Genomic DNA, 17,866 nt, shown 5'->3' with positions numbered 1-17,866 from the left:
TAATGTCAAGCATCATGGCATAAGAGCAAGAACAGGCACAATACAAAGAGGAACGCCACAAGACAGACCAAGCCTGCCCCTTCACCCAGAGACACAGGGGTCATGACCTGCCCGCAATGCAAAAAGGAATTTAGATGTGGCTCACAGACCAGCAAAATGGGAGTATTGCATTTGTGAAGCCCCAACCACCAAGATTGTACTTTGACTGAATGGCAAATCGCAAGGCCCAAAGAAACAGAAGTGCCTTGGTTTTGCTGGCAGTAACAGGTTGGGCTGCATATCATGATCCTGAGGAGGAAACTGTGTGAACACAGCCACTAATGATGGGGACAAGGGATGAGGACCCTCAAAACAAAGTGTTTGAAATGGTCTGACCTCCACACCTGGTTACTCTGCAGATTGGATCAAGGAGAATGGTGAAACTACCCCACAGACTTTCTCAGTAAAACACAGAGACTGTTTACCGGGAGGGGCGAGCATATAGAAAGATGTGGAAATACTGAGTGAGGACAAAGAGTTGGTGGGAGCTGTGCAGTAAAGAGGTAACTATATGCATCTGCTTTGATAATAGCGACTGAGCTGTGCAGCTGTCATAATGGCGTCTGATCAACATTGCACTGGGACCCAAGAATGCCTTCCCTTACTGCCTATCCATTTAGTGAAGATTGATGATGTTCACAAGGGTGTGGCCTACCTTCAGTCAACAATCCATACAATATCTTATTACAAGCGAGTCCCGGTTTATGCTCCACTGCCAGTTTTTAACATGTCTGTCACAGATGGATGCACAAAGAGTCCCAACGTTGAGCCTCCTCAGAGTCTAATTAATAACTATCCCAGTGAGTGAGTAACGTTGGGCTTTCTGTTTGTTACACACCATCAGGATGACACCAAAGTTCTAAGGTCTCCAGCATTTTCAAGATTAATCTCCAAGATGCTGCTGCCAGCAAAACCAATGGGAAAATTACAGGAGCAATAAAACAATTCCCAGAGGGGAAAAAAAAACAGTAAAATGTAAGTACTGTTCACACTGGTCCTCTGCTTTGAAGTATACAAGATGTATCAGACCTGAATCATCTGTTTTCCTGTGCACTGTTCCCTTTCAGGGCTGTGATGCTTTCAATACCTTTGAACATTTTGTTGTTGAATATGAGAAAAACAAAAGCTTTGACCAAAGGTCAGGTATGATTCACGTGGATCATGAAGAGTTTGTTGTGTGGAGGCAGTGCACCGAGAGTATGGGCATAAAGGATGACCAAGAGCGGGAGAACAATATGTTAAACTAGAATTGGTCAGCTAGTCTCTTGGGTCTGCTCCTGCCGTTCCTTTTCGGCCCATTACCAGGACCAAGGCCAGGCTGAAATTCCACGCTGATCTCCATTCCTCCAGCACAGGATTCAAACCATTATCTGAAGCTGAGGCAGCATGCTAATCTTCTAGTCTATATCTCCGAATCAGCAACAGCAGAGTACCTGTACATTCAACTACTGTTAAGTGGGACCTGCCTCTTTGCAAAGTGTCTTCTGAATTTACTTAGATCACAGGGAACTCAAAGTACCTCACCTATGTAAATGCTTTAATGTGCTGTGAGAATGGAGAAGACACTGTTTGAATCCAGATTATTTAAATATCCCTCAAAACATTACAAATGTAGATTTTATATATGCTCAGTTTTTCAAAGTTTTAGACTCTTCACCTGTAATCCTTCCCAATTAATGCAGAATTTCACTTTTATTTGTAATGTGAAATAATTGTTTTGTTTATATTTATTTCAATTGTTCAGTTTGTTTCTTTCACACCAGTGTGTGCTTTCAGTATTGAATATAATATATAACATATCACAAATATATTTTCAAAAGGCTTCCTGTACCTTGCACAATCTTATATTTTCTTTAAATAGTAGTGAGCAGGTAAATCTCAACTGTCTTTTTTTTAAGCAAGCTTCCACAAGTTAAAATCACACCATGATAAGCTTTGTTTATATTTTAAAAAAACCCTTTAAGCTGTTTTGGAAAATATACATTTAATAAATTAAACTTTTTCCAGCCTATTCCTGACCCTAAACCTACTTTGCAGGGCCTCACACTCTGCCTTGTCGTGCCATCACTCTGTTACCATGCGGTTTCATGCCACACTATGAGATTGGGATTCTAACAGGCCAAGGAGTAGGCAAGGTCAAGAACTTTCTTAAGGTTAGACTTTGGAGTAACATTATTTATTACACATTAATACTAAATACAAGGAAATTATATCATTGGATGCAGCAGATTCTGGGCTCTAATATAGTGAGGTGGCAGTGTAGGGGGACAGTGAACATGGTATATTGAACATGGTATATTGAACAGGATTGGTCATAAATGGGAGGTGATGGTAGTGGGCAGTTGCTCATCCTCTTTACAACAAATGGACAATACTGCACCATTTAATATATAGTATCTTCCCAGTAGTGATTTTAGGTTAGATTCTGGGAAAGCTTCAATGAAATACAGTAAGCTGTCCAAACATGTGCCCTCTTCATCCATAGATACTGACATAGGCAGGTGCAGCGAGGGCTGTGTTGAAGAACCAGAGAGGCCATAGTGTAGCGCAGCATCAACTCGCGATCACTTCCTGCTTTTCAGCCAAACAGCACATCACTAATCGACCATCAGATCTGTCCACTACAAGTGCAGCTCTTGCTGCAGTTATGTTTAAAATGAATTTCCCAGAATGTGGCCACCGTATCACTTACGGAATTGGCCTCAAAGTCCCCAGTGTCGATATAAATTTGCAAACAACCCAGTGTAAAACATTATGTAAGCACAACACATATAAATAGAACACATAGTAATGGAGAGTGGAAGGTCAGAGACATAAATACATTATACAGACACATCACAATGTAATTCCAGTAGTGAAGAATAAAGACTGTATGACATATATATATATATATATACACACACAGAGTACATATGTTATAGTAATGAACAGTCTGAGACATAAATGCCTTGTGCAAACACATCACATGCTATAATATACATGGCATTACATAGAATTATGGAGACTTTTACAGCAAAGAGACAGGCCATTCAGTTTAACAAGTCCATGCTGGCATTTATCCCACTGGAGCCTCCTTCCATCTTACTCCATCAACATATACTTCCATTCCTTTTTCCCCGCGTGATAACCTCACTTCCCCTTAAAGTCCTCTCTGTTATCACCTTAACAATCCTTTGTGAATCTGAACTTGACACTGTAACTAGGGTCTGGGTAAAACATTTCTCCTGAACTCCCAAATAGATTTATTAATGATTATCTTATATCTTGTGAGAGACTTGGGAGTTCTAGTCCAGGATTCTCTCAAGATAAACTTGCAGGTTGAGTCAGTAGCTATGAAGGCAAATGCAATATTGACATTTATTTTGAGAGGACTTGAATATAAAAGCAGGGATGTACTTCCAAGGCTCTATAAGGCTCTGGCCAGACCACATTTGGAGTATTATGCGCAGTTTTGGACCCCATATCTCAGGGAGGATGCCCTGGCTCTGGAGCGTGTTCAGAGGATGTTCATAAGAATGGTCCCAAGAATGAAAAGCTTAGCATATGAGGAACATTTGAGGCTGTATTCCTGATGAAGGGCTTTTGCCCGAAACGTCGATTTTCCTGCTCCTCAGATGCTGCCTGAACTGCTGTGCTTTTCCAGCACCACTCTAATCCAGAACATTTGAGCACTCTGGATCTATACTTGATACAGTTTAGAAGGTTGAGGGGGGATCTCATTGAAACTTACAGAATACTGAATGGCCTGGACAGAGTGGATTTTGGGAGATGTTTCCATTGGTAGGACAGACTAGAGCCTGGGGGCATAGCCTCAGAGTAAATGGAAGACCTTTTAGAATGGAGATAAAGAGAAACTTCTTCAGCCAGAGAGTGGTGAATCCATGAAAATCATTGCCACAGAAGGCTGTGGAGGTCAGGTCATTGAATATATTTAAGACTGAGATAGATCAGTTCTTGAGTATCAAGGGGATCAAGGGCTACAGGGAGAAAACTGGAGAATGGGGTTCAGAAACTCATCAGCCATGACTGAATAGTGGAGCAGACCCAATGGGCTGAACGACTTAATTTCTGCGCCTACATCTTATGATCTTATGGTCTTATCATAGTTCTGTTCTTTTCTCCATTAATTTACTCAATATACAGTGACAGAGAGCAAAGATTCTCAGACATGAATGTAACACACATCACAGCATACCAACACAGAAATATAAAGAAAGCCTCTGAAATATTATAGACATTTCAAAAGTCAATGGAACAGAGCAAAGGTTCAGAGTAATGGTAAAGTAATGTACAATTGTAAATATGCAGTAGAAACAAATCTAATAAATAAACAAATATAAATAAAGCAGTATGTGTAACCAAATGAGTCAATTGAAAGGCTCTGTGAGGCTAAGATATAGATATAAATACATATAAAAATATTAAATTAAAGGATTAGAGTTTGAATTCAGACCCGTGATCTATTTGAAACAATATTAAATAAAACTATATAAATAAGTGCAGAACATCATTAACTAGAAATCAATATACAACACAGATACTGGAATTAATAAAATTAACCAGAAACAAAAAGACTAAGTGGTTAAAAAAAAAACGAATGGCTTGTGCGGGTGCCTAAATATATATGAAAACAATATGCTGATCTCATTTGGCTTATTAACCATCCTGTGTCTGAAATCTTGGCCCACTCACTCCCAAATCACTGGGTCTTCACTACCCATGTGCAGATTGATTCTTTGATTTTAGGAAGGCAGTAGTTCTAACTAAATTTGTACTAAACCCAAAATAGAACTCCGTCCCAGAAGCCTAATATTGCCAGAGAGCAGATCCCTGCCTCATGTCTGACAAAGTTACAAAGTTGCAGTGAGAGCAGCACAAGGCAATTCTCGACTTCAATTTCCTGGACTTCACACATTATTGGTCTATCGTTAAGAATTTTACGTAAAGTCCTTCGGGACCGTCTCAGCTTGTGTTTTTGTTTGAACCTGATCAGTATTGGCCGACCCCTTAGGTTGGGTTTGCACATAAACGGAACAATGACCTGAGTTAGCCCATGAGGTTATTGGAGGGTAGGATACATTGTTCTGCACACAGCGTGCCTGGCTAGGGCAGGGCTGTAGTCACACCGATGACAGTTTGGTCATGTAAGGATACAAAACAGTGATGCCCTCGGAAGTGTCAGGCCTTTCATCCTGTCGGTTTGGATTTGATTCTAACCCAGGGTTCAAAGGTGAAAGACCCATGACAGTTAGGGCCTTGTCTGCTTCAACCAGTTCTCAATGTAAGTACCTTGAGGGCTTGCTATTGTCTTTGGAAGTAGTGTCTGGGACGCTTGGTAGCGGCACTCGATCTCGGACCTTGGCAGCTGCTTCCTCAGCCAAGAGTTGTGCTGACGTTTTCTGGGTCACCCTGAGGTGCAAAGGAGAAAAAAACAGATGTCACTTCATAGTTCATACAGATTAAGCTTGGAACATCCTTTGAGACCAACCTTTCCTGGTTTAGAGTGCCTTCCCCAGTATTTGGGATGAAAATCCTATCACTCAAAGGATGATTCAGCTGTTCCTCCTAACTTGGTCAGAGACCTGGATAAATGCTCAGAAGACAGAAGTTCAAATTCCATAAGAACAACTGGGAAATTTAAATTCAATTAATTCGAATCATAGAATCCCTCCTGTATGGGAGCATACCATTCGGCCCATCGAGTCCACACCAACCCTCCCAAAAGCAACCTACCCAGACCAAACACCCTATCCTATCCCTGTAACCCTTCATTTCCCATGGCTAATCTATCCAACCTGCACAACCCTGGGCACTATCAGCAATTTAGCATGGCCAATCCACCTAACCTGCACATCTTTGGACTGTGGGAGGAAATCTACGCAGACACTGGGAGAATGTGCAAATTCCACACCGACAGTCACCCGAGACTGGAATCAAACCTGAATCCCTGGTGCTGTGATGCAGCTGTACTAACCACTGAGTCACTATAAAAGAAAAATCAGGGTTAAATTCACGAGTTGCCACCAACATTGAAAAAAACAGGAAGCTGAAGCAATATTGGTGAACTCCACAAATGTCATGCCTGTTCTACACTCAGAGTGTTTGAGTGTAGCTGTTGCTAAGGAGTTACAAAGAGCATTGAACGGTACAGCACAGGATCAGGCCCTTTGGCCCACCCATCTTTGGTGAAAACGCTGATAAGTTGATAACGTAAAGATACAGAAACTGCAGCGTCTACTCTTCTCACTGAGGGCTTGAGGTCTTTGGTTATCTAACAGATTGTTAGACAGCACAAGGCCTGCAATTCTTATTGGCAAAAAGTTGTTACTTGCCCCAGCAGTAAACAGAATTGTGTTTAATCAGATAGCAAAAATAAGCTGATGAGCCAACTGAAGGCTAAATATCTTTTTTCATTGCTCACAAGATATGTGGGCTGATATCTGTGTCCTCAGAACCATTCTCTGCAGCTACTGCTCCAACAACTGTAAAATAACTGGGCTGTGGTATGTGCAGAGTAGTGGGCTCTCTCTTTCCCGAGTGCAGTGTCAGAGATTTAAACAAAACAGAAATGGGAAACAGTAGAGAAAAACACATAGGATAGATAGAGTGAGAGAGAGAGAGAGAGAGAGAGAGAGAGAGAGAGAGAGAGAAAGGAGAGAAGGGAGGTGGAAGTAGGGGTAAGTACTGTCTTTGTTTATCCCCATTACCCATTGTTATCTTCGCCTGTTATGCAATCTGGATGGACAGGGTGCTTTGGAAGTCTGATTGGATAAGAATGCAGTTTGCAAAGTGAGCAAGACCACGTCAGCAGTACAAAGATAAGGGGTTACTTGTTCGCACTGCATATAACTTGTGTGTTAAGGTTGAAAGGAAGAGGAAATGCTTGATGTGGGCAGAAGTTCTCACTTATGAACTGAAAGCAGCCTTCATGGTTTTCATCAAAGGGAACTATGAAACCTCTGCACAAAATCTATCTGCAGCTCAATAAATAAAATGAAACCTTTCAGTTTTGGTGGAAGAGAAGTGGATAGGTTGGATAAAATAAAATTGGATAGAACTTATGGAGTTTAACAAAAAATAGTTTAGGCCAACCAGGATAATCCCCCTAAACTGTCCTCTTTAAAATGCACTGAACTCAGGGCAAAATGCTAGGAAACACATCTGAAACCTTTGTGTTTATTAAGGTCATGATGGAATTACACAAACTCTCCCACCTTTCTCCCAATCATTTCTGATTGCACACAATGGTTGCTTGTTTGTGACGTCTCAACCAGTAGAATATTGTGACCCCATGGCACTGAAAGAACAAGGACCTGGATGGCGAGGAAACCAACTCCAGGCACAAATGTCCAAACTGTACCTCAGATCCAAGTCCAATGCCAGAATATCTCAAATCCTACTCATTCCAACCTCAATCATAAGATGCCCCAATTCCCTTAATCTCAATCCCAGCTCCAATTTGAAAGCAGGAGCATTGGCTCTTACCTTCCTGGCCGGTCCCAGGTTTTCGGAAACTCTGAATGAGTGTTTGCTTTGCTTTGCTTAACTGAAATCATTTCATCTTTTTCCAACTGGATAAAATCTACAATTAAGAAGCAAATTCAATAGAATACCCACCGAGCAGGCGAGAACGTTGCCACTTTGACAGAAGGATTTTGTTATAGAATGTAATGTTAAACTTATTAAAGAAAATCAAACACAATTAAATCTATTCCCAACAGACAAGTTGGACCAAAGGGTCTGTTTCCACGCTGTACATCTCTATGACTATGACTATCACATTGGCCTGTATGTTGCAATTGAAATGACCATGAAACTGTCAGCTTGCTGACAACACAGCTGTGAAACTGATAGACACATCCCACAGTTAAATGTTATTTGCCATCTGTCCATAGGGTGCGCTGTTGATATCCTCAGAGGAAACCTTTTGAAAAATCATGCAAATTCAAATGATTTTCCATATTTAGTCTCAGTGCAAAAACCCTCAAAAAATGTATGCATTACTGAATGAGATGTAACCAGATTTTAAATAGAGTGCTATGAATCTAATATAACAGCCTATCTGGCCCTAAAAGTATTGTCTATATTTCTACTATGCATATTGTATTTAGAGTCATAGAGTCATAGAGATGTACAGCACAGAAACAGACTCTTCAGTCCAACTCATCCATGCCGAGCAGATATCCCAACCCAATCTTTTGTATATGTTTGGAATATCAAATTGCTAAATGTTGATAACAAAATTCCTTATGTTATTAATGAAGTTCCTTTATTTAAAATGTTTTTGATATTTCAGATTCTACAACCATTTGTTCGTCCCAAACCTTATCTTCCCCTCTGATTTTCTCTCTGTGAGAATTCTTCAATGTGATTGGCTGCTTGGCCTGAAAGCTCTGTTGCTGGAAACCAGGGAGCCAGAATTAAGCTAACACGCAGAATGGTGAAATCCATGGGCAATTTGCTTTGAAACCTGCAGTGAGATCAGTCACTTCATTGCTGGGGCGTGCGTGTTAAAACCTCACCTTTGGAGTATTCTGGTGGCTTAATGGGTAAAAGTAGGCAGTACTGAAAAAAAATCTTTAGGTTATGCAGATTAACAGATGGCAGTGTGATAGCAGCAGGAGCTGGACTCAGTGCTATCAATTCATACAGAGCCCCTCAATTTCTTTTTCAGAGCTCCTGCTTCAGTGGATTATTTAGAGACTCCTTCCGGAGTGTAAATAAATGGTGGGCACAGAATCAGGGCTCTGCTGTGACAACAACATGCATTTAATGTGGCCAAACATCTTAGGATATTAACACATCAGGAATGGGCAGACTAAAATGGAGTATGGACTAAAGGAGGAATATTCAAATGAGTCAGCGAGAGCTTAGCCTCAGGGGAAGGTTTTAAAAGAGTAGGGTGGCATGATGGCTCAGTAGTTAGTGCTGCTGCCTCATAGCGCCCAGGGCCTGCGTTTGATTTCAGCCACAGGCACTGTGTGGAGTTTGTACATTCTCCCCATGTCTGCGTGGGTTTCCTCCCACAGTCCAAAGACGTGCAGGTTAGGTGAATTGGCCATGCTAACTGGCCCACAGTATGCAGAGATGTGTAGGTTAGGTGCATTAGTCATGGAAAATGTAGACTAATAGAGTAGGGGAATGGGTCTTGTTTGGTTACTCTTTGGAGGGTCGGCGTGGACCTGTTGGGCCAAATGGCCTGTTTCTGTACTGTAAGGATTCTAGATTCTTCTACTTTGCTCTGTCACCTCTCAGATGCAAACTACTCCATATAATTATTTTTATCAAACTGTTCAGCTCCATCTCACTGACAGGTACAAGCTGAACCCTGAGGAAAAGACACTACCACCATACCACAAAACTCTTCATGGAACGATAGCTCCTACACATATCCTAATCTTTCACCAGTTATCAGCCACTCTTCTTCACAATCAGACTGTTGACATATACGCACCCAACCGATTCAAAATTTGCAACATTATTCTGGCCTGCTGCATCGCAACGAAACACAAGGTCCGAATTCATCAATAGAAAGAGCTGAAAATTACCGTAAGTCTTCTCCCGTTGTTTTCGCTCTGAAATGATCAGTTTATACGAGCCACTGAAAGTCCCAGTCTCCTCGCCACGGTGTTCCAGTGGAATATTGAATGTTATCTCATTTGAGTTGGCTTGCAGGGCGATGCAGCCTTCACCTGGGGCAAGGAAACACAGGCAGGTTCTCAGAGTTGAACAAGATACAACAAGAAAGGTGAAACATTTGGGAAAAGGGAGGGGGGATTGTATCAAGGTACCTAGTTCTGCCAAAGAGCTGAAACGGGTACAAGGGGCTCAATAGTTTCTTCGTGATCTGCATCATGTCGTGAATCTATAAGAACTGGACAGTATGTACCAACCACGTTAATAGAAAAAATTATTCCCGTTTACAGCTGTTCAATAGTAATAATGAAGATGACCTTTCAGCCCATTGCACTGGTGCCAGCCTTCATAAAAAGTGATCCAAACAAGCAACTCCACTGCTGTTCCCCCATTGCTCCATAAATGTTCATTCGCAAACATGTATCTAACTGCCCTTTGAAAGGTTGAATCTATCTTCATCATCCTTTCAGGCATTGCATTCTAGGTGACAACAAGTTGCTGCATGAAACACTTCTCTTCTCTCCTCTGGTTCCCCACCTCAGCACTGAAGTCTTAAAACAAAGTGAATTCACACATTCTGCCCAAGTCCGGGGGCTATCCATTCCCGCCAGGAACCAAGGCTCAGTGAGTATGTTCCTACCTATGACTCAACCCACACAGAGGAACCCATCAGAGTCGTCAGGCATTCACTCCACTGCCTGGTGAAAATGAGCGTTTGCTTTACTGAACAGCATTGCCATGACCACAGGTACACATCATGAAGCCACCACTGAGCACAGACCTTCAGAACGGTAGAGGGAAGGACACAGAGCATATGGCTGACGTGGTGGGAGGAGTCTCACACTCGCTTGCAGCTCAATGAAGTCTTATTCAGCTGAACAGTCAATCACTACTTCATTGCATCATGTCCATTAAGACTCATACAGCTTCCAACATCCCTGGATCAAGATTCTGGAAGGTCACATCAAACAACAGCCCATGAACTGCAGCAGCTCAAGAAGAAAGGCCACTGCCTCCTTCTCAAAGGTCTCAATGGATAGCTGATGTCCTAGAGGGATGGTTTTCAATGAAAGACTTAAAGAAATAGAGGAGGGTGCTTTGATGGGCTCACTTGCCACAGAGTCATAGGGCCACACAGCACAGAAACAGATCCTTCGGTCCAATCAGGGAGAAAGTGAGCACTGCCGATGCTGAATATCAGCGTCGAAGAGTATGGCATTGGAAAAGCCCAGCCGATCAGGCAGCATCTGAGGAGCAGGAGAGTTGACGTTTCGAGCATAAGCCCTTCGTCAGGGGGCTTGTGCCTGAAATGTTGATTCGCCTGCTCCTTGGATGCTGCCTGACCAGCTGTGCTTTTCCAGCACCACAATCTTCAACCTTCAGTCCAACTAATCCATGCCAATCATCATCTCAAACTAAACTAATCCAACCTGTTTGTGCTTGGCCAAAATCCCTCCAAACCTTTCTTATTGATGTACTTATCCAAATGTCTTTTAAATGTTGTAACTGTACCTGCATCCACCAACTACTCTGTAAAAAATGTGCGCCCATGTCTTTTTAAAATCTTTCTCCTCTCACCTTAAAAGTAGTCTTGAAATCCCCCATCCTACAGAAAAGACACTTATTATTCACCTTTGGGTGGCACGGTGGCACAGTGGTTAGCACTGCTGCCTCACAGCGCCAGAGACCCGGGTTCAATTCCCGCCTCAGGCGACTGACTGTGTGGAGTTTGCACATTCTCCCCGTGTCTGCGTGGGTTTCCTCCGGGTACTCCGGTTTCCTCCCACAGTCCAAAGATGTGCAGGTCAGGTGAATTGGCCATGCTAAATTGCCCGTAGTGTTAGGTAAGGGGTAAATGTACGGGTATGGGTGGATTGCGCTTCGGCGGGTCGGTGTGGACTTGTTGGGCCGAAGGGCCTGTTTCCACACTGTAAGTAATCTAATCTAATCTAAACCCCTCATTATTTTAGAAATCTCTCTAAGGTCACTTCACAATGTCCTATGCTCCAATGAAAAAGGTCCCAGCCTCTTGTTATAACTCAAACCCTTCATTCCTGGCAACATCCTGGTAAATCTCTTCTGAACCCTCTCCAACTTAACCCTCTCCCTTCCTATAACAGGGAGACTTTAGCATTTAGCATTTTTCTAGCTTACACCTCTAGTCTCCACATGCTATTCTTGGAGAAGAAACTACAGTTGGCAGCGCCCTAAACTATCTCTGCATATCGTCTGTCTACATAGCCATGTCTACATACGTACTCGTACTCACCATAGGACTCGTAGCTGTCAGTGGATTTGATGCAAATGAGGATGTGTTGGTCCAGTAAATACTCTGGATCAGAGATAATGGGTATCAACTGTCATGGGGGTGGGGGCAAAGAGAAAGATAGTGAGTTACAACAGATAAGAGACCAGACTCTGAAGATGAGTGGCACTGAATGCTCCAGTAAGGTATATCACTCAATCATTTACACACGTTTGCTACACACTTTCGATTGGACGGATTCCTGCTGAGCATGGATTCTGGGACACAGGCTGTCCTCTGGTACCTCACAACAATGAACCAACAGCTTTTAGATCATTTGTGGTATGCTGACTGCAGTTCCGGTCAAAATTATACTGTTAAGGAGGCCAAGCCTGACGTCTGGAGTCTAATGGTCCAGACCAAGCTCACTTTCAAAGTGTAGTCACTGTCTCAAACATTGAGAAGACTCAGACACCACAAGGCCATTCAGCTATCATCATTTTGTTGCGGCAAGCCATTCCTCAGAGCTACAGTTTACAAACTAATTTAATTGTACTGTCTCACTACAACAGAAAAGATTCTGAAGAGGTTTAGGTAAAAACAAGGACTGCAGATGCTGGAAACCAGAGTCTGGATTAGAGTGGTGCTGGAAAAGCACAGCAGGTCAGGCAGCATCCGAGGAGCAGGATTTTCCTGCTCCTTATGAAGAGGTTTGTCAGGTAGATGCTGAGATGTTGCTTTCCCAGGGCCAGGAGAACAGAACACAGGGGCTCAGCCTCAGGTTTAGCGGTCAATCATTCATGAGAAGCTGGGATGAACTTCCTTCACTTGGGATTTTGAATCTTAGGGATTCCCTACCTCGGATGCACCATCACTGTGTACATTCAAGGCCTGGGATAGACAGACTTCTGATCCTTGAGGGATATGGGGGTGGGTGAAAATGGAGTCAAAGATCAGAAGAGGATCAGCCACGATCATACTGAATAGCAAAGCAGACTTGAGGAGCCCAAATGGTCTACTCATGCACCTATTACTTACTTTCTTAAATTCTATAATATTTTTACTTTCTAAGCATTAATTTTATTCTCCTTAAACACTGATTTACTCATCTTCATTAGACCCTTGTATATTCTTAACAACCTCTTCCAAGAACAACACTCCTTTCCTCCCCCACCCTTGACCCTTCTAGGGACTCTTCCCAAGTTTATCTCCTTGCTGTTGATTCATTATCCAGTGGAATCAATCTTTCAATATTCACACACTTCAAAATATGCTGCACTTCCACAGTCTGAAAAGAAAACTCAAGTTTCTTCAGTGTTATCCTCCCATCCCCTGTCATCATCTTACTGAAACAAAGTTGCACTATTTTACATAGCTGTAGTATCCTATTTGGAATAGGGCACTCAAATTTTATCCAATTATTTTATCCAATATTATTTTATCCAATGTCGGACACATCTGTAAATTCAATGTTTTTGTTGTGATCTGGTAAGAAAGGCTGAGCTGGTTCCCCTCAACCTGCTTGGTTGGTCACAAAAAGATTTAAATTCTTTTTAGTACAAGGCTATGTAATTTTCCAGTTAAAGTATATGTACCTATTTTTAATGTAAGCAAGGGAGAACCGTTAATGAAAGTGCTAATTTCTTAACTGCTAATCCCGACACATGAAAGGTACAGAGAGAGAGAGAGAGAGAGACAGAGACAGAGACAGAGAGAGAGAGACAGAGAGAGACACAGAGAGACAGAGAGAGAGAGACAGAGAGAGAGAGACAGAGAGAGAGAGACAGAGAGAGAGAGAGACAGAGAGAGAGAGACAGAGAGAGAGAGACAGACACAGAGAGAGAGAGAAAGAGAGAGAGAGAGAGAGAGACAGACAGACAGACAGACAGAGGGTTCTTTCCTTAAAGTGGTCAGCTGAAAGCTCTTGGAACTTCCCTTGTAATACAGAATCCAGCATCTACCTCCAATATGTTCTTTCATGGGGGCTGGAAGTATTCTGTCTGTGACAACCAGGCATCAATATGCAATACTTTGTATTTGTTAATATTTTCTGAAGATTATGATGGGATTTGATAAGCTCTTTTAGAGCATTTCAACCCCCAACCCAACAGCAATTCATTGGTTCTCTCACCTCCACCTTGAGGTGGATTTGTGTTTTTAAACAGCTTGCCTTTTTTCAGTCCAATTTACAACTTAATATATTCAATTTCTCATATCTTCAGAGATAAAGGGATATAATCCCCTAACACATGAAATAAAACACAGGTCAATGTATTTACAGAGCATGATTTAAGTAGTGTATTTTTAGGTCTCTCTGCTCCTCTGCTCCGACGCATGGGTGGCACGGTAGCACAGTGGTTAGCACTACTGCCTCACAGTGCCAGAGACCCGGGTTCAATTCCCGCCTCAGGCAACTGTCTGTGTTGAGTTTGCACGTTCTCCCAGTGACTGCGTGGGTTTCCTCCGGTTGCTCCGGCTTTCTCCCACAGTCCAAGGATGTGCAGGTTAGATAAATTGGCCATACTAAATTGTCCATAGTATTAAGTGAAGGGGTAAGTGTAGGGGAATGGGTCTGGGTAGGTTGCTCTTTGGAGGGTCGGTATGGACTTGTTGGGCCGAAGGGCTTGTTTCCACACTGTAAGTAATTTACATCCATTCATGTCTCTTGATATTTAACAACATGGTCCTCAATCTTCATGAGTTCCTTTTGTGGATTTCTGCAAATGGTTTTTGAATGCTCAAATTTTCCAGGTGATGTGCTGTTTCCTGTTTGTTCCCTGCTTGTGTCAGGTTTTGGGTATAACCACTGCCCCTCTCTGTAATTTCAGTGAAATCGTACCCCATTCATCAAAGTGAGAACAAACTAAGAGATTTATTCAAAGCATTTATTGGTGAAGACTCTAGATTGGTATTGAGCTGGTTATTAGCAGGGTATGGTTATTCACTTTTACTGTACAGAGTTCCTTTTCATTCAGCAGGGTAAGGGTTAACTTCTTTCTAAAACACAATGTAGAATTATAGTCCATAAGTATTACAACTGTTCTGACCAGCATCTGGAATCTGCAATCCTAAACTCACCTAATGACAATGAGAAATTAGAGAACAAGTTTTGATTACCTCAGGGAGAGTGCTCCACACAACTGTCAGATTCTCATCTCTTGACTCCTGGTTCTCACCTTCAGCACTTTTCACGAGATCTAGTGGGAACACAAGGTTACTGTAGATCCCTACTCAATGCGGAGCTAAGTGTAGGCAAACAATAAGAATCTTCAATAACTTCAGTAGGCTGGGTATGTTTTCCCTGGAGTGTTGGAGGCTGAGGGCTGACCTTATAGAGGTTTATAAAAACATGAGGGGCACAGATAGGGTGTATAGACAAGGTCTTTTCCCTGGGCTGGGAAGTCTAGAACTAGAAGGAATAGTTTAGGGTGAGAGAGGAAAGATTTAAAAGGGACCTAAGGGGCAACTTTATCACATAAAGGATGATGCGAGTATGAAAAGTATGGAATAAGCTGTCAGAGTAAGTGGTGGAGGCTGGTACAATTACAACAATTAAAAGGCATCTCGATGGGTACATGAATAGGAAGGGTTTATAGGGATACGGGCCAAGTGCTGGCAAATGGGAGCAGATTAATTGAGAATATCTGACTGGCATGGACAAGTTGGACCAAAGGGTCTGTTTCTGTGCTGTACACCTTTATGACTTTAACCAGGCTATACTGCTGCTGGTTGGCAGATTCCATTGAATGGAATCAACTGATTATAGCCAGGAGGAGGCCATTCATCCCATTACACATGTACCAGTGTTAGCCTATTCCTGATGAAGGGCTTTTGCCCGAAACGTCGATTTTGCCTGTCCTCGGATACTGCCTGAATTGTTGTGCTCTTCCAGCACCACTGATCCAGAATTGGAGCTATCTGACAGGACAGAAACTAAGAGTCAGGGAGGCAAACTGACAATGAGGACAAATAAACAGGGAGACCAGCAGACCGACAGACAGATGAGGAGAGAGAGAGACAGACTGAAGAATTTGCACATTTATTTGCAATTGAGGAATTTAATTTTGTGCCATTTGTTCTCCTGGGGAGAAAAGTCTCTTGAAATGACTCAACCACAAATGTAGGAATTGCGACAATGCGATATAAAGCAATGAACACACACGGTGGGGGGTGGGGCGTGGGGGGGGGGGGGGGGGGGGGGGAGTTGGTTTGGCTGAGGACAATGACAAAACGACATCCTTACTTTCTAAGCAGCTGGAGTAGAATTCAATGAAGAACCTAGTCTTGGATTTAGTTTTCAGCTTGGCTTCACACCTGATAAAATTGATTGTGCCAGGAGAGGCAGCGTTGTTGGGATCTGAGGAGTGAAGACAATGGGTTAGCACAGTCTCAGTTACAAATGACTCCCATCATTTTATTTCTGATTAGAACTCTACACAGAGAGAAAAGTTCTGGCAAACAAGGCTCCTATTAAGACCTGAGTTTGTGGTCACTTAAGACACACTGTATATTGCTCACAGCTCTGCAGGGGGAGCTCACATCAAACTGTGCAGGGACTTAGCTGAGAGATACAAACCACAGGGGTCTCTTAATTGATTGAAAGCCCATACCTTCCCCTAAGAGTATAAAAAGAGCATAGGAGAAGAATTCATGGCTACTGACCAGTCTTTGACACAAACTGTGTTGAAACTCCCACCTCAAAAGTTGCAAATACCGGTGAATGGTCGCTGGTGACGATATCTGTGGTGCAACCTGCAATTAAAAACCAACTGTTAAACATCGGTCACTTAACTGCACAGCACACACAAAATATTGCTACTTAATGCCTTGCCTCAAGACATATGATAGAGCTTTTGGTATCACTCTGTCACTTTTGAAATCTAACCATATGAAAGCTCCCCCTTCTTTCTGTAAAGGTCTGATATCAAGTTAGTGTGAGTCAATGTAAATCCAAAATTGAGTCAATATAGATGAGTTACAACAAAAAACTGTCTTTGATTAAAAATTAACTCACCACTGATCAAGGTCATGGGTTGACAGGGTAGGAAGTGGCAGATGATCATATTGACAGAAACGGGAGAAAGCAACTTAACTTTAGAGCCTAGTCTGCCATTCATTGAGATCATGCTGATCTGTGACCTAACTCTATTTACCCACATTGGTCCTTAAACCCTAATTATCCTTGGATAACAACAATCTTAGAGTTAAAATTAACACTTAAGATAGCATCGCACTCCTGTCACCATTTGCACATGAAGAAGGATTTCATAACTTCAATTCTGAAAGGTTTAGATCTGATAGTTAGACTAGAGCCTCCTGTTCTTAGATTCACTGGCCAGCAGAAATGGTTCCTCTTCAACTGGCCCATTCATTTACACAATATCTTAAAAATTCAAACAAATCAACTCTAGACATTCTAAATTCCAGGGCATACACCCCTAACCTGTAGATGTTCTCCTTCTAATGTAACCCTCGGAGTCCAGGCATTATCTTGGCAAATCTACACTGAAGTCTAAACAAGTACAAAACATCCCCCCGGAAAGATGGTCTCATAACTGCTCACAGTGTTCCAAGTGTGATCTAACCAAGATTTTATAGGCTAGAGTATAAATTCTATTCATTGTATTCTAGTCCTCTAATTAAAAGCCAACATTCCATTTGCCTTTTCTTGATTTTTGGTGCTTGTGAAATTTCAACAATGTACTTGGAAACTTAAATTCTCTTCAGAAATGATCCTAGCTTTTCACCATTTACAAAGTACTCTGTTCTATCCTATGAAACTCCAATATGAATGTCCACACATGATTGTCTATTCACTGAATCTATTTACATCTCTTGAAGTTTGGTTATATCTCTTTGATGCAGTAGGGGGCACTCTTCTGAAGGTTAGGAAACATCCTCTCCAATAGTTACTCAGTAAGAGCAGAATCTGGGTATTGTTGAAAC

General features: G+C 42.1%; 1 protein-coding gene across 2 annotated transcripts in view; it reads right to left on the bottom strand.

Annotated features, from left to right (window-relative positions):
* The window catches only part of inpp5d (inositol polyphosphate-5-phosphatase D), a 113,825-nt gene that overhangs the window by 17,791 nt on the left and 78,168 nt on the right, over nucleotides 1-17,866 (bottom strand). Inside the window, exons 19-25 of one of the 2 annotated variants that reach the window (XM_043701883.2) lie at nucleotides 16,583-16,672; nucleotides 16,164-16,277; nucleotides 15,038-15,117; nucleotides 11,945-12,032; nucleotides 9,588-9,731; nucleotides 7,525-7,621; nucleotides 5,329-5,448 (exon numbers count right to left, since the gene is read on the bottom strand). In XM_043701883.2, coding sequence (XP_043557818.2) covers nucleotides 5,329-5,448; nucleotides 7,525-7,621; nucleotides 9,588-9,731; nucleotides 11,945-12,032; nucleotides 15,038-15,117; nucleotides 16,164-16,277; nucleotides 16,583-16,672 — 733 coding nt within the window. Of the gene's footprint in view, nucleotides 1-5,328; nucleotides 5,449-7,524; nucleotides 7,622-9,587; nucleotides 9,732-11,944; nucleotides 12,033-15,037; nucleotides 15,118-16,163; nucleotides 16,278-16,582; nucleotides 16,673-17,866 lie in introns of those variants that run through there. The other variant, XM_087993773.1, reaches the window with a different exon arrangement.

This window comes from Chiloscyllium plagiosum, unplaced genomic scaffold (genome assembly GCF_037043375.1).
Source record: "Chiloscyllium plagiosum isolate Xiang-an unplaced genomic scaffold, Cpla_swu_hap1 HiC_scaffold_13, whole genome shotgun sequence".
NCBI classification, from domain to species: Eukaryota; Metazoa; Chordata; class Chondrichthyes; order Orectolobiformes; family Hemiscylliidae; genus Chiloscyllium; species Chiloscyllium plagiosum.
This window is presented reverse-complemented; position numbering and strand designations above follow the sequence as displayed.